Genomic DNA, 22,641 nt, shown 5'->3' with positions numbered 1-22,641 from the left:
ATGAACACAGGTCTCATAAACACTCTCTCAAGCACAAGCCCACGTGCTAGTGAGTAGCCAGCTAATCTTTATTTACTGAACAAAAATATAAAACGCAACATGTAAAGTGTTGGCCCCATGTTTCATGAGCTGAAATAAAAGATCCCCCAAATTTTCCATATGCACCAAAAACATATTTCTCTCACATTTTGGGCACAAATTTGTTTACATCCCTGTTAGTGAGCATTTCTCCTTTGCCAGGATAATGAATCCACTTAACAGGTGTGGCATATCAAGAAGCTGATTAAACAACATGATTATTACACCGGTGCACCTTGTGCTGGGGACAATAAAAGGCCACTATAAAATGTGCAGTTTTGCCACACAACACAATACCACAGATGGCTTGTCAAATACGCATTTCAAAATACGTTTTTCTGCAAACTTTAGCATCCCGCAAACTTTTTGCAGAGCGACTTACTGTGGATACATTTGGCGCAGTGGTCTAAGGCACTGCATTGCAGTTGCTAACTGAGCAACTAGAGATCCTGGTTTGAGTCCAGGCGGAGAGACCTATGGTGCGGCGCACAATTGGCCCAGCGTCGTCCTGGTTAGGGGAGGGTTTTGGCCGTCAGGGATGTCCTTGTCCCATCGCCCTCTAGTGACTCCTGTGGCAGACCGGGCGCATGCACGCTGACACGGTCACCAGGTGAACGGTGTTTCCTCCGAGACATTGGTGTGGCTGGCTTCCGGGTTAAGCAGGTGTTGTGTCAAGAAGCAGTGTGGCTTGGTTGGGTTGTGTTTCAGAGGACCATGACCTTCGCCTCTCCCGAGTCTGTACGGGAGTTGCAGCGATGAGACAAGACTGTAACTACCAATTGGATATCATAAAAGCATGGGCTTACCTTGGTCTCTCCTTACAAAATATCACTTTTTTTTTATTATTATTTTTTTTAAACATGACAGCAGTTCCACACCTTTGATGTGATGCAAATTGTTTGGGAAAAATATGAATTGTATTTTATACCGTTATATTTAATGATATTCTTAGCCTATTCAAAAATACTGTATATGTGTTGACTGATCAGGGTAGCCTGGTAAGTGTGCCTTGTCTGTTTAAGGAACAAAATCACTATTGGTTTCATGTGCATGGCACAGCCATTTAGAATATAGGCTGCACAGACCAGTAACATCATTTCAACTCAAAATATGCCATTCTATTCTTCTTGAAAACATATTTTATTAGTCTTATGTTTCTTAGGACCTGCCAAAAACGTATTTGTGATGGTGTACATTCAATTAATTTATTCAAATACACCTCCCACTCCTAATCTTGCCGGCATGTGCACGGGAGGTATAAAAGCCTTATCCTGGCAAGAACGCAGCAAAAATTGGACTGCATGAATGGGGCTCTAAAAAACATTACCTGATTTTTTTTTTTTAACAAGCAACATACCAACAATGAAGCAACAATGAACATAAAATAAAAACCTAGATTGTTGTGACATAGGCATTTGAAACATCGCGCCAAAAAATACATTTGAATATATCATATTAATTTGATATATCGCCCAGCTTTACTTGTACATAAGAGAAGACGTTCTTGGGGGCTTCCAATGACCAATCTGTTCGTTCCTAAACAAGTGTTCACAGAGGCCTGAATGAAGTGCATACATTCTCAGATAAGGGAAACATGTCTCAAAGTATAAAAGGCTAACACAGGTAGGTATGCACGCTGTGTTAGACCACCCTGTGTTATACCACCCTGTGTTATACCATCTGATCTGCCCAGCTACTGCTGTTCAGTCATGTTGAGAAGTCATTTAAAATAAGACATTTGCTAGGTGAGTCAAAGACAGGTGAAATAGAAGGCACAGCTTCACATGATTCATGTTTCCCTCATCCTACAGGGCATGGGGCCAGTTCTTCTGACACACAGTAATGGCCAGGTATTGATGGCAGATAATAAATATTGGTGATGAGTTTCCTGTCCATGTTGAACTCAGCGAGCACACTGATGAGCTTTGCCAGAGTGAAGGAAGAGTTGAACTCAAGACAACTGACACTGTTGTTAGACCTCAGCCAGGGGGACAAATTAATCTGCTCATCACAGAGAATCCTCTGCTTCCTCTTATTTGGAATCTAATATTTTTTAGAAAATATCAAAGTGGAGTTAAGCCGGAATTAAATGTGCAAATCTAACCACACCTGGAGTCTTAATTGGGGATAGAGAAAGCAGCCAAAGTGACATTTTGAAAGCAGCCCACAAAGCAGGCATCCAGCCAGTCTCTGTGGAGTTGGACATCATGTTCATGTTGACACCAGATGCTGAGCTGCCAAGGCCTCCTCCGTGCTTCTGCTGCAGTCACGGGACTGGTGCAGATTAAAAGGAAACGAGCACAGAGATCTAACCCAGTGAGTGGACACAGGGGTGGTGTGGTCCAGCGACCCAGAGATAGGAGTGGTTTTGTCCATTCCCCAAGAAACAGTGGTGGTTTGGTCCAGTCCTCAACACTATGCATGTTATTGAGTTTTTGTAAATACATGTTTTTACTACTGGCTTTAGGATACTCACATTTTCCCCAGACAAACTCAAACTGGACATTTCAGCATCTAGAATGTATGACGGACATAAAACCTCTACAATCATTTTGGCTCATATACAATACTGTAACGACCCTGCTGTTTCATTACAATACGCATTACTCTGAGAACAGTTCAATTACTACAGTTGTTTTTCATATATACAGGATTTATACAAACAAAAACAAGAGTTGCAGAGTTGAAAGTATAAAGAAATGAATACGAGTACAGGCAAAACACAACAGCTTAAGCCTCTGTATGAGTAGGCAGAATGTCTCTTGTTATTCGCAACATTAAACAATCTCTTGAAGTCGTGAACCAGTAAAGCACAGTGTCCTGGCATCCAGACATTGTTGCCTTCTGCTATTCTTCAGATCACACCAGAGTGGGGAGGCAGAGAGTGCAGACAGACAGAAGTCAGATCACAATACCACAGAAAGAACCAAGACATGTTACAGTAAGTACATTCAGTAGTAAAGCAGTTTCAAGAGCACTAACCCCTTCCTACCCCCCTCTATCCCTCTCCTTTCATCTGTGTTCCCAGCCAGAGGTTCAGTCAGTCAGTTAGGTAAGGTCCTCTTGTTGGCCACAGAAACAGGTGAAGAGAGAGGGCAGAGAGGAGGGTCTTGTTCCAGTCTTTTAGCCCGTAGCTGAGCCAGCTCCAGGACTTGAGTCTTTACTTAAACGGACAATCTCCTGAGACAGAACTTCAAGGTCCTAAAAAAAGACAAACAAAAATTGCTATTTTAATACCACAAAGCTGAGTAGCAAACCAAAACCTCTGTTCATTCCTGGCATTTTCATAACCAAAACTCTTTCATCCTCGCTCATTCTGAAGTACTGTAGCTAACGAAATACCAAACATCAGAGAGTTCATGCAAGGTGTTGGGAAACAACTGTAACATTGACAATTGTAGCATGGAGACTATATAATATCAACCAAATCAACATTTCCTCCAGCCAGGGTGCAGGGGAGCCATTTAGCAGACAGACTCAGGTTCAGCTGCAATCTCCTACCAGAAAAAGCCAATGTCCCTTCCTCTGTGTGCTCACTCTAAAGCAAGAGCCATCAAATATTAACAGGGCTGTTTGTTTCTGGGCTGGTGGCTCCAACAGGCACTGAATATTCATGACTCGCTGCTTGCCGCTGCCCACCAAATCCAGAGAGGAGGGGGGTGACCACCTGCAGGTTCACCAATATTGAGCGCAATCATCACAGCACCCTTTGTCATTCTGCACTTTGTGGGCTGCGACACAGCTTCATCATGCTCCAGCACACGATTAGGAGCCCATGGCTGAAAGGCTACTTGGTAGCAGCGGTGAGGGACGGTGAGAGGAGGGAGGGATGGGGAAGGAAGGAGGGACGGTGAGATGAGGGACGGTGAGAGTGGGACGGGCTAGGGGAGGGGGAAGGAGGGACGGTGAGAGGAGGGACGGGGGAAGGAGGGACGGTGAGAGGAGGGACGGGGGAAGGAGGGACGGGGAAGGAGGGACGGGCGAAGGAGGGACGGGCGAAGGAGGGACGGGCAAAGGAGGGACGGGCAAGGAGGGACGGGCAAAGGAGGGACGGGCAAAGGAGGGACGGGCAAAGGAGGGACGGGGGAAGGAGGGACGGGGGAAGGAGGGACGGGCGAAGGAGGGACGGGCGAAGGAGGGACGGGCGAAGGAGGGACGGGCGAAGGAGGGACGGGCGAAGGAGGGACGGGCGAAGGAGGGACGGGCGAAGGAGGGACGGTGAGAGTGGGACGGGGGAAGGAGGGACGGGGACGGTGAGAGAGGGACGGGGAAGGAGGGACGGGCGAAGGAGGGACGGCGAAGGAGGGACGAAAGGAGGGATGGGCGAAGGAGGGACGGGCGAAGGAGGGGACGGGCGAAGGAGGGAGGTAAGAGGGGACGGGGGAAGGAGGGACGGGGGGACGGTGAGGAGGAGGGACGGGCGAAGGAGGGACGAGCGAAGGAGGGACGGGGAGAGTGGGACGGGCGAAGGAGGGACGGTAAGAGTAGGACGGGGGAAGGAGGGACGGGGACGGGGAAGGTGAGAGGGGACGGGGGAAGGAGGGACGGGCGAAGGAGGGACGGGCGAAGGAGGGACGGGGAGAGTGGGAGCGGGGAAGGAGGGACGGGGAAGGAGGGATGGGGGAAGGAGGGACGGGGGAAGGAGGGACGGGGAGAGTGGGGGGGGGGAAGGAGGGGCGGTGAGAGTGGGACGAAGGAGGGACGGTGAAGAGGGGAAGGAGGGACGGTGAGGACGGGGGAAGGAGGGACGGTGAGAGTGGGACGGGGGAAGGTGAGAGAGGGACGGGGGGAAGGAGGAGGGACGGGGAAGGAGGGACGGGCGAAGGAGGGACGGGGGGAAGGAGGGACGGGGGAAGGAGGGACGGGGAGGAGGGGACGGGGAGAGGGAGGGACGGGGGAAGGAGGGACGGGGGAAGGAGGGACGGGGGGAAGGAGGGACGGGGGAAGGAGGGACGGTGAGGGATGGACGGTGGGACGGTGAGAGTGGGACGGGGGGAGGGAAGGAGGGACGGGGAGAGTGGGACGGGGGATGGGGGAAGGAGGGACGGTGAGGTGGGACGGGGAAGGAGGGCTCTCCCCTACAGCATTCTCTCATAAGTGAGATTTTTCTCATTTAAATTTGGATAAAAGCAAACAGTTACATTGCTGTTAACAAGTCTGGCACAACTAGCCACCAGCGTTAGGCTGCTTATGTCAGAGCCTACAGATGCTTCTTCCACAACTAGCCACCAGCGTTGGGCTGCTTATGTCAGAGCCTACAGATGCTTCTTCCACAACTAGCCACCAGCGTTGGGCTGCTTATGTCAGAGCCTACAGATGCTTCTTCCACAACTAGCCACCAGCGTTGGGCTGCTTATGTCAGAGCCTACAGATGCTTCTTCCACAACTAGCCACCAGCGTTGGGCTGCTTATGTCAGAGCCTACAGACGCTTCTTCCACAACTAGCCAAAGGCGTTAGGCTGCTTATGTCAGAGCCTACAGACGCTTCTTCCACAACTAGCCACCAGCGTTAGGCTGCTTATGTCAGAGCCTACAGACGCTTCTTCCACAACTAGCCACCAGCGTTGGGCTGCTTATGTCAGAGCCTACAGATGCTTCTTCCACAACTAGCCACCAGCGTTGGGCTGCTTATGTCAGAGCCTACAGACGCTTCTTCCACAACTAGCCACCAGCGTTAGGCTGCTTATGTCAGAGCCTACAGACGCTTCTTCCACAACTAGCCACCAGCGTTGGGCTGCTTATGTCAGAGCCTACAGACGCTTCTTCCACAACTAGCCACCAGCGTTGGGCTGCTTATGTCAGAGCCTACAGACGCTTCTTCCACAACTAGCCACCAGCGTTAGGCTGCTTATGTCAGAGCCTACAGATGCTTCTTCCACAACTAGCCACCAGCGTTAGGCTGCTTATGTCAGAGCCTACAGATGCTTCTTCCACAACTAGCCACCAGCGTTGGGCTGCTTATGTCAGAGCCTACAGATGCTTCTTCCACAACTAGCCACCAGCGTTGGGCTGCTTATGTCAGAGCCTACAGATGCTTCTTCCACAACTAGCCACCAGCGTTGGGCTGCTTATGTCAGAGCCTACAGATGCTTCTTCCACAACTAGCCACCAGCGTTGGGCTGCTTATGTCAGAGCCTACAGATGCTTCTTCCACAACTAGCCACCAGCGTTAGGCTGCTTATGTCAGAGCCTACAGATGCTTCTTCCACAACTAGCCACCAGCGTTGGGCTGCTTATGTCAGAGCCTACAGATGCTTCTTCCACAACTAGCCACCAGCGTTGGGCTGCTTATGTCAGAGCCTACAGATGCTTCTTCCACAACTAGCCACCAGCGTTGGGCTGCTTATGTCAGAGCCTACAGATGCTTCTTCCACAACTAGCCACCAGCGTTAGGCTGCTTATGTCAGAGCCTACAGATGCTTCTTCCACAACTAGCCACCAGCGTTAGGCTGCTTATGTCAGAGCCTACAGATGCTTCTTCCACAACTAGCCACCAGCGTTAGGCTGCTTATGTCAGAGCCTACAGATGCTTCTTCCACAACTAGCCACCAGCGTTAGGCTGCTTATGTCAGAGCCTACAGATGCTTCTTCCACAACTAGCCACCAGCGTTAGGCTGCTTATGTCAGAGCCTACAGATGCTTCTTCCACAACTAGCCACCAGCGTTGGGCTGCTTATGTCAGAGCCTACAGATGCTTCTTCCACAACTAGCCACCAGTGTTGGGCTGCTTATGTCAGAGCCTACAGATGCTTCTTCCACAACTAGCCACCAGCGTTAGGCTGCTTATGTCAGAGCCTACAGATGCTTCTTCCACAACTAGCCACCAGCGTTAGGCTGCTTATGTCAGAGCCTACAGATGCTTCTTCCACAACTAGCCACCAGCGTTAGGCTGCTTATGTCAGAGCCTACAGATGCTTCTTCCACAACTAGCCACCAGCGTTGGGCTGCCTTTCTTCCATGTCAGAGCCTACAGATGCTTCTTCCACAACTAGCCACCAGCGTTGGGCTGCTTATGTCAGAGCCTACAGATGCTTCTTCCACAACTAGCCACCAGCATTGGGCTGCTTATGTCAGAGCCTACAGACGCTTCTTCCACAACTAGCCACATTTTTTGGGAACTGTAATTGAGCTTCCCTCCCATCTGCATAAAACAAATGTGTGACGACGTTCCCAGAATATTTACCATGCTTAAATGATCATATTTACAATGGAGAACATCAAAGAGGATCATCGGCTGTCTGTAAATCAAAGATTCAGAGGAGGACGACTGCAACCGAATATCAGACTTGATTTATTTTTATGGACACACTGACAGCTATTCTAAGTTATCTAGAAAATTAGCAGAGCCAGAGTGCCGGCAAGCCCTGTCCCAAATTTCTCAGGTGTCTTCCAAGCCAAGGTTAAAGCCGGTTGTTTGTGTAACCTATAACTCCCCGTGGGAGTTACACACCACACAGCCAAGAACCTAGACTGTCTCCAAGACCTACTACAGCACTACATCCCTCACTGTAGCTAACCAGCACACACACACACACACACTATAAATATCAACAGAGAACTGTATCATTGATGCAACAATAAACAGGGTCAGTTACCACCCCCACCACCGATTATTTCAGCACAGTTCCTCAAAAGGCCAGGAGAAATTTGATAGGTTCATGTTCTGAGGTAATAATCTGCATGATGATGGAAACACCACACTGTAATCCAATCAAACAAGAGACTGCACCACCATACTTTGCTTGGAGGAGGTCCATTTCTATTCCTGCATATAAACCCATTTGAACATTAAGGCAGTGCGCCAACGCCTTGGCCTGTGATGAATAATAACCTCTATGGTGCGCTAGTCTCAGGGCTGGATGACAGCAGGCAGGCAGGCCACCTACACAGTCACACTGACTGACTACACACATCTCCCAAAGTCATACATTTGGCCCTCGGTATGGATCCCCACACATCAACTCATCTGCAGTGCAGCCCGCCCGCCTGCCTTCCGCAGTGCAGCCCGCCTGCCTTCCGCAGTGCAGCCCGCCTGCCTTCCGCAGTGCAGCCCGCCTGCCTTCCGCAGTGCAGCCCGCCTGCCTTCCGCAGTGCAGCCCGCCTGCCTTCCGCAGTGCAGCCCGCCTGCCTTCCGCAGTGCAGCCCGCCTGCCTTCCGCAGTGTAGCCCGCCTTCCTTCCGCAGTGCAGCCCGCCTGCCTTCCGCAGTGCCCGCCTTCCTTCCGCAGTGCAGCTCGCCTGCCTTCCGCAGTGCAGCCCGCCTGCCTTCCGCAGTGTAGCCCGCCCCGCCTTCCTTCCGCAGTGCAGCCCGCCTGCCTTCCGCAGTGCAGCCCGCCTGCCTTCCGCAGTGCAGCCCGCCTGCCTTCCTTCCGCAGTGCAGCCCGCCTGCCTGCAGCCCGCCCGCCTGCCTTCCGCAGTACCTTCCGCAGTGTAGCCCGCCTTCCTTCCGCAGTGCAGCCCGCTTACCTTCCGCAGTGCAGCCCGCCTACCTTCCGCAGTGCAGCCCGCCTACCTTCTGCAGTGTAGCCTACAGTGCTGTGAAAAAGTATTTGGCCCCTTTTCTGATTTTCAAAATGTTTGCATATTTTTAATACTGAATGTTTTTCAGGTCTTCAACCAAAACATAATATTAGATAAAGGGAACCTAATTTTACAAATAACAAAAAAAGTATACTTATTTAATTTATTTAATTAAAGTTACGTAACATTCAATTCCCCTGTGTGGAAAAGTAATTTCCCCGTTACACTCAATAACTGGCTGTGCCACCTTCAGCTAATGCTTTTTGCTGTTGTTGATCCATCGGTCACATCACTGTGGAAGGACTTTGGCCCACTCCTGCATGAAGAACTGCTTTAACTTAGTGACATTTGTGGGTTTTCAAGCATGAACTGCTTGTTTCAAGTGCTGCCACAACATCAACTGGGATTAAGGTGTGGACTTTAACTAGGCTATTCCAAAACTTCAAATTTGTTAATATTGAACCATTTTCATGGGTTTGGAATATTGTATTGCTGCATTCAGTTTAAAAATGTTTTTATTGCTGTTGTTATTTGTAAACTCAGGTTCCCTTTATATAATATTAGGTTTTGGTTGAAGATCTGAAAACATTCAGTATTAAAAAAATTGCAAAAATCAGAAAGGAGGCAAATAGTTTTCACCATAGTGTGGCCCACCTCCCGTAGTGTGGCCCACCTCCCGTAGTGTGGCCCACCTCCCGTAGTGTGGCCCACCTCCCGTAGTGTGGCCCACCTCCCGTAGTGTGGCCCACCTCCCGTAGTGTGGCCCACCTCCCGTAGTGTGGCCCACCTCCCGTAGTGTGGCCCACCTCCCGTAGTGTGGCCCACCTCCCGTAGTGTGGCCCACCTCCCGGTGTGGCCCACCTCCCGTAGTGTGGCCCACCTCCCGTAGTGTGGCCCACCTCCCGTAGTGTGGCCCACCTCCCGTAGTGTGGCCCACCTCCCGTGGTGGCCCACCTCCCGTAGTGTGGCCCACCTCCCGTAGTGTGGCCCACCTCCCGTAGTGTGGCCCACCTCCCGTAGTGTGGCCCACCTCCCGTAGTGTGGCCCACCTCCCGTAGTGTGGCCCACCTCCCGTAGTGTGGCCCACCTCCCGTAGTGTGGCCCACCTCCCGTAGTGTGGCCCACCTCCCGTAGTGTGGCCCACCTCCCGTAGTGTGGCCCACCTCCCGTAGTGTGGCCCACCTCCCGTAGTGTTTGCCTACCTCCCGTAGTGTTTGCCTACCTTCTGTAAATGCATGTTCTTGGTCAGCTGTTCTTCCAGCATGTTCTGCAGCTTCTTGTTCATTTCCCGCATGTTCTCGTCCCCAGGCTTCACCAGGTCCCTGAGCACAGAGCCCAAGCCATGTCCATGTCCCCCCACCTGGCCCACGTGATGGGCAACCGCCGTTGCACCATGTGCTGCAGGGGAGAGAAGGTACACGTTACTCAAAGGGACAATTCACAGCCATGCTTCATTGAACAAGAGCCAGCAGTTGTTCCTCGAGACCAACCCAGGAAATAACCAAGGGCCCTAGTTAAAACTGCCTTATAAATTATATCTAATGTACATTTAATTTGTCAGTGATGCATGCAATTCATTCAATGTGAATCAGTTATAGTACATGTTGAGATCAATGTTCCAAATGCAGCAGTATCACCCATCCATTAGCCAACATCTAAATCACTTGATAACTTTATGCAGCAGGCCCATTACAATATGGTCTGTGAGTTGATTCTAGTCAGTCTATTCTGGGAGGAGTATGCCCTGCTGGAGATCCCTGGTTAGGTACTTTAAACCCCTCAACAGTTTACGAAAGGGACTGAGCAGTTATCTGTCTGACTAATGAGATATTGTTCCTCACGTCCAATACCATTTGAAAAGACAACACTAGAGATGCTCTACAAGGCAGATATAGATCTATTGCCAAACAATGACAGTTGAGAAAAAAAATTGTGAACCTCCTGTGTGATAATGTGTTTAGGTCTTCTAGCATACCCATGGTAGACTTAAAACACATACACTATAACTACAAAAGTATGTGGACACCCTTTCAAAATGCTGGATCCGTCTATTTCAGCCACAGCCGTTGCTGTCAAGTGTATAAAATCAAGCACACAGCCATGCAATCTCCATAGACAAACATTGGCAGTAGAATGGCCTTACTGAAGAGCTCAGTGACTTTCAACGTGGCACTGTCATAACATGCCATCTTTCCAGTAAGTCAGTTGGTCAAATTTCGGCTTCGCTAGAGCTGCCCTGATCAACTGTAAGTGCTGTTCTTGTGAAGTGGAAAAGTTTAGGAGCAACAACGGCTCAGCCACAAAGTGGTAGACCACACAAGCTCACAGAACGGGAACAGCGAGTGCTGAAGCGCGTACCACATAAAAATCATCTGTCCTCGGTTGCAACTACCAAGTTCCAAACTGCCTCTGGAAGTATCGTCAGCACAATAACTGTCAATCGAGAGCTTCATGAAATGGGTTTCAATGGCCGAACAGCCGAACAGCCGCACACAAGCCTAAGATCACCAAGCGCAATGCAAAGCATCAGCTGGAGTGGTGTAAAGCTTGCCACCATTGTACTCTGAAGCAGTGGAAGCACGTTATCTGGAGTGATGACATGCTTTAGGATCTTGCAGTTCGCTGGACGAATCTGGGTTTTGCAGATGCCTTCAAACATGACGATGGTCATTATGACCAAACAGTTCTATTTCTGTTACACCAGACCAGAGGACATTTCTCCAAAAAGTACGATCTTTGTCACCATGTGCAGTTGTAAACAGTAGTCTGGCTTCCTGTTGTTCTGGGATTGATTTGCACTTTTCGCACCAAAGTACGTTCATCTCTAGGAGACAGAACACATCTCCTTCCTGAGTGGTATGACAGCTGCGTGGTCCCATGGCGTTAATACATGCATACTATTGTTTGTACAGATGAACGTGGTACCTTCAGGCATTTGGAAATTGCTCCCAAGGATGAACTAGACTTGTGGAGGTTACAATGTTTTGATTCTCCCATGATGTCAAGCAAAAAGACACTGAGTTTGAAGGTAGGCCTTGAAATACATCCACAGGTACACCTCCAGTTGACTCAAATGATGTCAATTAGCCTATCAGAAGCTTCTAAAGCCATGACATCATTTTATGGAATTTAAAAGGCACAGTCAACTTAGTGTATGTAAACTTCTGACCCACTGGAATTATGGTGTATAAATATATATGTGAAATAATCTGTCTAAACAATTGTTGGAAAAATTACTTGTGTCATGCACAAAGTAGATGTCCTAACCGACTTGCCAAAACTATAGTTTGTTAACAAGAAATTTGTGGAGTGGTTGAAAAACGAGTTTTAATGACTCCAACCTAAGTGTATGTAAACTTCCGACTTCAACTGTATGTATTTACATTGCATTACAAGGTCATCGAAAGTGTTTCTGGAAGTTTAAGTTGAATCAAGGAGTGAAATGTAGCTATTTAATGAAACATTAAAGTTGAGAAACTGTTCAAGGCCCGGGATGATACCAGTACCGTGATACTTTTTAGTACCGTGACAAGAAAACAAAACACAAAGCGGAGTTAACTTCTTTAGGAAAACAGCCCTAAGTACTGGAAACATGTCATCCAGTCACATTTATTCATTTCCAAGCTATAGCACACAATATTTGACATACATTCGGTTTTTAAAAGGACCAAAGAGGTCCCCTGTTTTGATACAGGTGCATGATAATGGTCAATTCTAAATCAAAACAAATGTCACATATATTATTTAGTATATGTAAAGACAAGATTAAATCAAGAATAGTCTGATAGGTGACCATATCCCTTGTAATTGGCAACATGAATGGTTTTGTGATAAATAAGCCGTCTGATTTGATGGAAGATGGCGTTGAATGTCTTTATGTCATTGTGCTTGGCTTTTTGTTGAGTTTAGTCACATCATTTCTCAATTTGCAGTAAGTCAGCCAGTCAGATGTGCAGCCAGACTTATTAGCCACTGCTTTTGCCCCATCTCTTTCAACCATACAGTTGTTCAATTCCTCATCAATCCATGGAGCCTTAACAGTTCTAACAGTCAGTTTCTTAACAGGTTCATGTTTATCAATAATTGGAAGAAGCAATTTCATAAATTCATCAAGTGCAGCGTCTGGATGCTCCTCATTAATCATATCAGACAAACAAATATGTTTAACATCATCCACATAAGAGTCACAGCCAAATCTTTTGTATGATCTCTTATACACTATTTTAGGCCCGACATTTTGAAATGTGGCTTTCCTGGATATTGCTACTATATTGTGATCACTGCATCCAACGGGTACGGACACAGATTTAGAACAAAATTCTATTAGTAAAAACGTGATCGATATATGTGGATGATGTTGTTCCTGTAGTGTTTGTAAACACCCTGGTAGGTTGATTAATAACCTGAACCAGATTACAGGCACTGGAAACAGTGAGAAGCTTTCTGTTGAGCAGACAGCTTGATGTAAAACAAGTCAATGTTCAGGTCCCCAAGAAAGTGGACCTCTCTGTTTACATCACATACACTATCAAGCATTTCACATATCTTATTTAGATACTGACTGTTAGCACTTGGTGGCCTATAGCAACACCCCAAAAGAAGGCTTGCAACCACAACACTTCAACACCTGACATAAGCTCTTCTCTAAGCATTAGCTATCAGAGATAAGACACAATACTGAAGAGCAAACAAAGCAAGAGAGAAAAAAAATAGACATTCAGCAGTTCATTAATCAATTGGTGTGCGTGCTGTGGGGTTTGAAGCTACGAACCCATAGGCTTGGCTCTCTCAATAAGGTTTGTATCACAACTAAAGTGGCCAAAAGGTCTTCAAATTAAGCACATTAATCCGCTTTACAAAAGATGTAGAGCCTAACTGGCATTTTTAAGCAGCGTGCGAGTTTCAAGTTTGGGGAAGACAATTTTCAACATAAAAATGCACCTTTATAATAAAAGCATTAACTGCATAATTGCATTTGCTGTCAATTTTGATAATGGTGTTGTCCGCTAATGGAACATTCACGCTTATCGCCTACTACCATGTGTGCATTGCTGCGCTTATAGCCTACTACCATGTGTGCATTGCCTCGCTTATCGCCTACTACCATGTGTGCATTGCCTCGCTTATCGCCTACTACCATGTGTGCATTGCTGCGCTTATAGCCTACTACCATGTGTGCATTGCCTCGCTAATCGCCTACTACCATGTGTGCATTGCCTCGCTTATCGCCTACTACCATGTGTGCATTGCCTCGCTTATCGCCTACTACCATGTGTGCATTGCTCGCTTATAGCCTACTACCATGTGTGCATTGCTGCGCTTATAGCCTACTACCATGTGTGCATTGCTGCGCTTATAGCCTACTACCATGTGTGCATTGCTGCGCTTATAGCCTACTACCATGTGTGCATTGCTGCGCTTATAGCCTACTACCATGTGTGCATTGCTGCGCTTATAGCCTACTACCATGTGTGCATTGCTGCGCTTATAGCCTACTACCATGTGTGCATTGCTGCGCTTATAGCCTACTGCCATGTGTGCATTGCTGCGCTTATTGCCTACTACCATGTGTGCATTGCTGCGCTTATAGTCTACTACCATGTGTGCATTGCCTCGCTTATCGCCTACTACCATGTGTGCATTGCTGCGCTTATAATGTGAAGAAATAGACTAATAGTTTTGCTGTGATAAGCGCAGCAATGCACACATGGTAGTAGGCGATAAACGTTCTGATCTGTTGTGTCAGCCACATTGCATAAAAAAGGTTATTTGATGCTAGTGGTTGTATTAATTTGGGATCTATAGTATCCCACAGCTGTCCCAGACTACGTTTGGAATATGTATTTCTCGCAGAGAATAGGTTGACTATAGGGGATAGTAGATTGACATAGGCTAGTGCTTTTGCTGTTGGTTAGACCTACTCATCTTGTTGGCTGACGAAAAGTAAATGTGGACAGTTCTTCCAATATCTTCAATATGCACCTCTGAATTGGATAAGGGCGTGCACAGTTGCCACAGCCCTAGTCAAAGCAGCTGTAACTCTAAACGCAGTAGGCTTTACTTAAAGATCATGACAGCCGTCATTGATGTGATATTGTAACTGGACAAGCTAATGGCATGATTAATTGAGGACATGTTTTCTATTGGGGGAGTTGATGACATTGTCAGCTCCTTGTAGACACAAGGTCCCCTACTTGAAGGGTGCACAGTGCTCCACTGGCCATGAAGTCAGCTCCCTGCTGAACTGCCACACTGTTAAGTGGGGTTCAACACGGGTCAAGAGCAGAGATCGTCTGAACAGCATCGGTTGCCAGCGTTGCAAAGGGTACTCTTTGTCAGCCTAATGCTGAGACACGTCTCTCAGTTGAGACAGGCACATCCAATCAAGATCACCTTTCACAATCTGACACTTGAAACATCAAGCCCACTGAGGAGATTCTAGGTTAACTTTCTCTAGACTAAATATATGTGTGTGTGTACAGGGGTGCATGCAAGTCATGTGTGACACTTTGGAAATGTGTATTTAATATTTTAGAAAAGGTTCATTTTAGTTCACCATGTTTCCCGTGACAAATCAATATTGTGTTTCAGTACTGTGGCTGATAAAGAAAGAGCTGTCTTAACAAGAAAAAGCTGCTCAGCAGAGTAAGTGACAACACATTGATAATGGAGACATTAGTTCCAACATTTAAAGGGATACTTTGGGATTTTGGCAATGAAGCCCTTCATCTGACTCAGGGGAAGTAGATAAAGCCCTTTATCTACTGACCCAGAGTCAGATGAACTCATGGATAACATTTTTATGTCTCTGCATCCAGTAGGAAGGAAGTTAAGAGGTAGTTTTGCCAGCCGATGCTCAGCACAACGACTAGAAGTCTATGGTATCTACTAGCATCCTAGCAGTTTTCTATACTTCCAGTCATTGAGCTAATGCTTTGGGGCGGCAGGTAGCCTAGTGGTTAGAGTGTTGGGCCAGTAACCGAAAAGGTGCTAGATTGAATCCCCGAGCTGACATGGTATAAATATGTCATTCTGCCCCTGAACAAGGCAGTTAACCCACTGTTCCCAGGCCGTCATTGTAAATAAGAATTTGTTCTGACTTGCCTGGTTAAATAAAGTTTAAATACAATTTTAAAAAAAATGCTAGTTAGCAACATCCTTCAAACTGCACACAGAGATATAGAAATGGTATCCATGATCCATCTACTGAGGAAGTAGGAAAAGGGCTTCATTGCCAAATTCCTGAAGTACCCCTTTAAAAAACTTCTTAGGGCTGAGATCCTGTTAACGGAATCGATATGACAACAGCCAGTGAAAGTGCAGGGCGCCAAATTCAAACAACAGTAATCTCACAATTTAAAAAATACAAGTATTTTATACCATTTTAAAAGGTAATCTTGTTGTTAATCCCACCACAGTTTCCGATTTCAAATAGGCTTTACAGCGAAAGCACCACAAACGATTACGTTAGGTCAGAGCCAAGTCACAGAAAAACACTATAAATGTTGATGAAAATACAAGTGTTATACATGGAACTTTAGATAAACTTCTCCTTAATGCAACCGCTGTGTCAGATTTAAAAAAAGCTTTACGGATAAAGCAAACCATGCAATAATCTGAGTACGGCACTCAGACACCCAAGAAGCCAAAAAGATATCCGCCATATTGTGCAGTCAACAGAAGTCAGAAATAACATTATAAATATTCACTTACCTTTGATGATCTTCATCAGAATGCACTCCCAGGAATCCCAGTTCCACATTAAATGTTTGTTTTGTTCGATAATGTCCATCATTTATGTCCAAATCGCTACTTTTGTTAGCGCATTTTGTAAACAAATCCAACCTCGCGAAGCGCGGTCACTAGGAGCAGACAAAATGTCAAAAAGTTCTGTTACAGTTCGTAGAAACATGTCAAACGATGTATAGAAACAATCTTTAGGATGTTTTTAACATAAATCTTCAATAATGTTCCAACCGGAGAATTCCTTTGTCTGTAGAAAAGCAATGGAATGCGAGCTACCTCTCACGTGAACGAGCCTCACGAGCCTGTGGCACTCTGCCAGACCACTGACTCAGAGCCCTTATGAGCCCCTCCTTTCCAGTAGAAGCCTCAAACACGTTTCTAAAGAAGGTTGACATCTAGTGGAAGTCCTAGGAAGTGTAACATGACCAATATCCCACTGTATCTTCAATAGGGAATGAGTTGAAAAACGACCAACCTCAGATTTCCCACTTCCTGGTTGGATTTTTTTCTCTGGTTTTTGCCTGCCATATGAGTTCTGTTATACTCACAGACATCATTCAAACAGTTTTAGAAACTTCAGAGTGTTTTATATCCAAATATACTACTATGCATATATTAGCAACTGAGACTGAGTAGCAGGCCGTTTACTCTGGACACCTTATTCATCCAAGCTACTCAATACTGCCCCCAGCCATAAGAAGTTAAAGATTAGCCAACCTTTGGTGGGATTGCCTTGCTTTTATTGTTCCAGGCTATGTTTGACATTTTTGTCACCTGTGAAGACTGACAGTAAACACCACAAGTAGACTGCCTTTCATTGCTATAATACAGTGCAAAAATGATGCGCTCTTGACGTTAACAAGTCACCCTCATCTTCATGTGATTCTAGTAAGAAATGTACTTAATAGGAAAATAAATACAATAGAAAGACACATCAAAAAGCTATACTTGAATATAGCCTAGATGTACTTTATCTCCAATCCCATCTTTCCTTCTAGTACTAGTGCGGGGATACTCGTTAAATAAAATAAATCAAATCTGAGTCAAACTAGGCAAGTCAGTTTTAAGAACAAATTCGTATTTACAATGATGGCCTACCCCAGCCAAACCCTAACCCGGACGAAGCTGGGCCTATTCTGCGCCGTCCTATGGGACTCCCAATCACGGATGGTTGTGATGTAGTGACGCCTCTAGCACTGAGATGCAGTGACTTAACCTGCTGCGCCACTCAGGAGCCAAATGCAGAGCAGACTGCCATAACACAAAGTGACACAACATCTGCAACACCGACTCACTGATGCTGTAAGCATTCTCACCTTCCTTTAACTAATGATACCTCCTGTTCAGAATCAAACACTGTTATTCTACTTTGCTCTGGTAAGGTTAGAATTCTACAGAACACTGATAACACATCAAAGATCTCTCTAATAGGTAAGAATGGCTCTTTTCTTGAATCATGGAAACCTTCCAGCTCTTTTCCTCCCATAAGAGAGGTTTGCTGCAGAAGTGCACTGAGATGCCAGCATGGCCATGCTACTAGTCTCAGTGGTCCTGGCGCTACTGAACTGCTGAAGCAACACAGTGAGCCATGGCTGCCAGCCACCTCAGAGGCACTACAACTAACTGCAGCCCAGCCTGCTCTCAACTCCCACAGGATGAGAGTGGGCTAAGTGGAAACACTACCAGGAGGTATACAGGCTAGATCTATAGAAACAATGATGCCCTGCATGTTGAAAGTGTACAGTATCTTCAGAAAGTATCCACACCACTTGAATTTTTCCTAAATGTGTTGTGTTAAAGCCAGAATTAAACATTTTGTCACTGGCCTTCACACAATACCCCATGATTGGGGCGGCAGGGTAGCCTAGTGGTTAGAGCGTTGGACTAGTAACCGGAAGGTTGCAAGTTCAAACCCCCGAGCTGACAGGGTACAAATCTGTCGTTCTGCCCCTGAACAGGCAGTTAACCCACTGTTCCTAGGCCGTCATTGAAAATAAGAATTTGTTCTTAACTGACTTGCCTGGTTAAATAAAGGTAAAATAAAAAAATAAAAATGTCAGAAGGGAATTATGCTTTTCAAAATTATACAAATTAATTAAAAATGAAATGCTGAACTGTCTTGAGTCAATAAATATTCAACCCCTTTGTTATGGCAAACCGAAATAAGTTCAGGAGGACAATTTAACAAGTCACAGACTCACTCTGTGTCCAATAATAGTTTTTAACAAGATTTTTGAACGACTACCTCATCTCTGTACCCCACACATACAGATAATTGTAAGGTCCCTCAGGCTAGCAGTGAATTTAAAACACAGATTCAAACAAAACCACAATGGATTTCCAATGCCTGGCAAAGAAGGGCACCTATTGGTAGATGGGTAAAACTGAGGATGGATCAACAACATTGTAGTTACTCCACAATACTAACCTAGTGAAAAGAAGGAAGACTACAGAACAAAAATGATTCCAAAACATGCATCCTGTTTGCAACAAAGCACAAAAAAAAGTCTCCTTTCCATCAGACTTTGGGAAATGAACAAACCTTTCAGCAGGACAATAACCTAAAACCAAAGGCCAAATCTACACTGGAGGTGATTACCAAGTAGTCAGTGAATATTCCTGAGTGGCCGAGTTACAGTGTTGACCTAAATCTACTTGAAAATAGTTGCCAAGACCTGAAAATGGTTGTCTAGCTATGATCAACCAATTTGACAGTGATTGAAGAATTCAACACATAATAATAAGCAAATGTTGCACAATCCAGGTGTGAAAAGCTCTTAGAGGCTTACCCAGAAAGACTCATCTGTAGTCGCTGCCAAAGGTGCTTCTAACATGTACTGACTCAGGGGTGTGAAAAGCTCTTAGAGGCTTACCCAGAAAGACTCATCTGTAGTCGCTGCCAAAGGTGCTTCTAACATGTACTGACTCAGGGGTGTGAAAACTTAAGTAAATTAGATACTTCTTCTGTATTTGCTTTTCAATACATTTACAAACATTTCTTATTACAAGTTTTCACTTTGTCATTATGGGGTATAGTGTGTAGATGGGTGAAGAAAACAACAATTTAATACATTTTGAAATCAGTCTAACACTGCAAAATGTGGAATATGTCAAGGGGTATGAATACTTTCTGAAGGCGCTATACGTGTCGTTTCGTGTTATGGACGCACTACATTACACATGTCGTTTCGTGTTATGGACGCACTACATTACACATGTCGTTTCGTGTTATGGACGCACTACATTACACATGTCGTTTCGTGTTATGGACGCACTACATTACACATGTCGTTTCGTGTTATGGACGCACTACATTACACATGTCGTTTATGGACGCACTACATTACACATGTCGTTATGGACGCACTACATTACACATGTCGTTTCGTGTTATGGACGTCACTACATTACACATGTCGTTTTGTGTTATGGACGCACTACATTACACATGTCGTTTCGTGTTATGGACGCACTACATTACACATGTCGTTTATGGACGTACATTACACATGTTATGGACGCACTACATTACACATGTCGTTTCGTGTTATGGACGCACTACATTACACATGTCGTTTCGTGTTATGGACGCACTACATTACACATGTCGTTTCGTGTTAGGGACGCACTACATTACACATGTCATTATACATGTTGTTTCGTGTTATGGACGCACTACATTATACATGTCGTTTTACGTGTTATGGAGGCACTACATTACACATGTCGTTTCGTGTTATGGACGCACTACATTATACATGTCATTTACACGTGTTATGGACGCACTACATTACACATGTCGTTTCGTGTTATGGACGCACTACATTACACATGTCGTTTTGTGTTATGGACGCACTTACATTACACATGTCATTTATGGACGCGTCATTTCGTTTATGGACGCACTACATTACACATGTCATTTCGTGTTATGGACGCACTACATTACACATGTCGTTTCGTGTTATGGACGCACTACATTACACATGTCATTTCGTGTTATGGACGCACTACATTACACATGTCGTTTCGTGTTATGGACGCACTACATTACACATGTCGTTTCGTGTTATGGACGCACTACATTGCACATGTCATTTCCAGTGATAAATCATTCATCTACAAGAGAGCAGATCTATACAATGTTCACTTGTAACAACTTCATTATTAAAAATGACTTTCTGTGTGGAGCAATCCCATGACATTGTTTCCATTAACAGGTTCAGAGAAAATAAATGAGGCTTTGTGAAAAAGAAAGGATGCAATAATCAACACGCTTCCCAAATTGATAAAGCACCTACTGTGATTTATCACATCCAATAAAACATCGACCTGTAGGCTGCTTCATTCTAGAAGGTTGGGCGTTTCTGGGGTTGTCCAAGCAGAACAAACAGTGTTGGATGAAAAGGTTAGACAGTGGCCTACGTCACGCAGCTGCAGCAGTGGTGTACAAGACAAGGGGGTTACAGACTGCAGCAGTATAAAACTTCTCTAGCAGGGAAGAGCACTTAACCAGGAGAGGAATCTAGTCTACGAATAAACTCCCTGTCCACACGACTGCAGCGCAGACCTGACTGACTGCCCCATTAACCAACTCCCATAATCCCTAGTACACTCCATCTCTCTCTCGCTCCATCTCTCTCTCGCTCCATCTCTCTCTCGCTCCATCTCTCTCTCGCTCCATCTCTCTCTCGCTCCATCTCTCTCTCAATTCAATTCAAAGGGCATTATTGGCATGGGAAACATGTCTACCTTGCCAAAGCAAGTGGAATAGATAAAAACAAAAGTGAAATAAACAATCAGAAATGAACAGTAAACATTACGCTCACAGAAGTTTCAAAAGAAGAGAGACATTTCAAATGTCACATTATGGCTATTAATAACCTTTGTGCAAACGGAAAATAAATAGACTGATAAATATGGGTTGTATTTACAATGGTGTTTGTTCTCCACTGGTTGCCCTTTTCTTGTGGCAACAGGTTACACATCTTGCTGCTGTGAAGGCACACTGTGGTATTTCAACTAATAGATATGCAAGATTATCAAAATTGGAATGGTTTAAAAAAAATAGTGTGTCTAATCTGAGGGTGTAACTCTCTCTCTCTCTCCATTTATCGCTAAAGAAAAGCGCTGGAGGGAATAACTGATGTTTTAGGTGCTCCTTACCAAATTATTTTTGCATTGATATTTTTTGCACATAATGTTTTCGCAATAATTTCCTATGACCTAAAAGAGCTTCTGGACATCAGAACACCGATCACTAACCTCGATTTGGATGAGGATTTGTACTTTAATGAGTCGGACGCGAAGGACATACTACTCAGTTCGCTAGTGCGGCAGGACCAAGTGATGATTTGATACAGTGTTGCACCTCACTAGCAAAAAGCTCAAGTCAAGACAGATGGAGATGGAAGCAGACAGGGGGAGTAGATAGATGAATGTGATTGAAAGAACCTACATTTTCATCAGGATATTTTCTACTGTTTTTATTTGTTGGCTTAAGGCCTATGTATGTATTTGACTTAGTTGGCGATGGAAGTCCTAGGCCTAGAGCTGCATCTCTACGCTGACGTTTCTTTGGCATCCAGTAGATCACAGTGTATCAATGTGTCCCTATGGCAGAGGCTCGTGCTCTCGGCATAGTTGAATTTAAACTTCTAGATTTTTTAATCAAATTACTTTTGATTTTTTTTGATGAACCATGTGACAATGACTTTGAGAAACGAAAAATGATATTATTGAAAATAAACTGTTCCAAGAAATGTCCAATATAAACATAACTGGCACACAGACCGGTAGAAATATTAGGATAAATTGTAAGCTTGCACAAACTTGAAACTCACGAGCTGCCTGTAGTGTTTACTAATAAAACCATTAAAACTAATGTGAAGACACGAGCACTGCAGTCATAGGAGGTCCGTGAAAAACGTGCCCCCCTATGATAACCAAAGGCCCGTCGAACTGATTCATTCTGCCGCAGGGTCTTTACGGTTGTTATCATTAGCCTAGTTGATCAGACTAAGAAATTGTCTCGTTTATCTTCCAATACAGTTTAGCTGTAGGTTGCTGCATCATTTCTGTTTAGAGTTCTTGCTTGTGTAAATCTGGAGTGATGTGTTATCATGTTCATGTTATCATAAATACCGGAGGACAGTGGAGCGGGGCACACTTTGCTAGATGATGCGCTTTGTGCCCACCCAGCGCAACCTGCGATTACCTTGAATCTGATCGGTCAAGACACAGAACAGAATGCACAGAACCTGAAGCACTCCAATATAAAAGGACAGATAGGCTTACAT

General features: G+C 45.4%; 1 protein-coding gene across 5 annotated transcripts in view; it reads right to left on the bottom strand.

Moving 5' to 3' along the window:
* gripap1 (GRIP1 associated protein 1) overlaps positions 1 to 22,641 on the bottom strand; it is a 110,156-nt gene that overhangs the window by 16,478 nt on the left and 71,037 nt on the right. For 4 of the 5 annotated variants that reach the window (XM_042304128.1, XM_042304129.1, XM_042304130.1 and 1 more), the window contains one exon: positions 9,819 to 9,994. In XM_042304128.1, coding sequence (XP_042160062.1) covers positions 9,819 to 9,994 — 176 coding nt within the window. Of the gene's footprint in view, positions 1 to 1,199; positions 3,280 to 9,818; positions 9,995 to 22,641 lie in introns of those variants that run through there. The other variant, XM_042304131.1, reaches the window with a different exon arrangement.

This window comes from Oncorhynchus tshawytscha, linkage group LG22, assembly GCF_018296145.1.
Source record: "Oncorhynchus tshawytscha isolate Ot180627B linkage group LG22, Otsh_v2.0, whole genome shotgun sequence".
Classification (NCBI taxonomy): Eukaryota; Metazoa; Chordata; class Actinopteri; order Salmoniformes; family Salmonidae; genus Oncorhynchus; species Oncorhynchus tshawytscha.
This window is presented reverse-complemented; position numbering and strand designations above follow the sequence as displayed.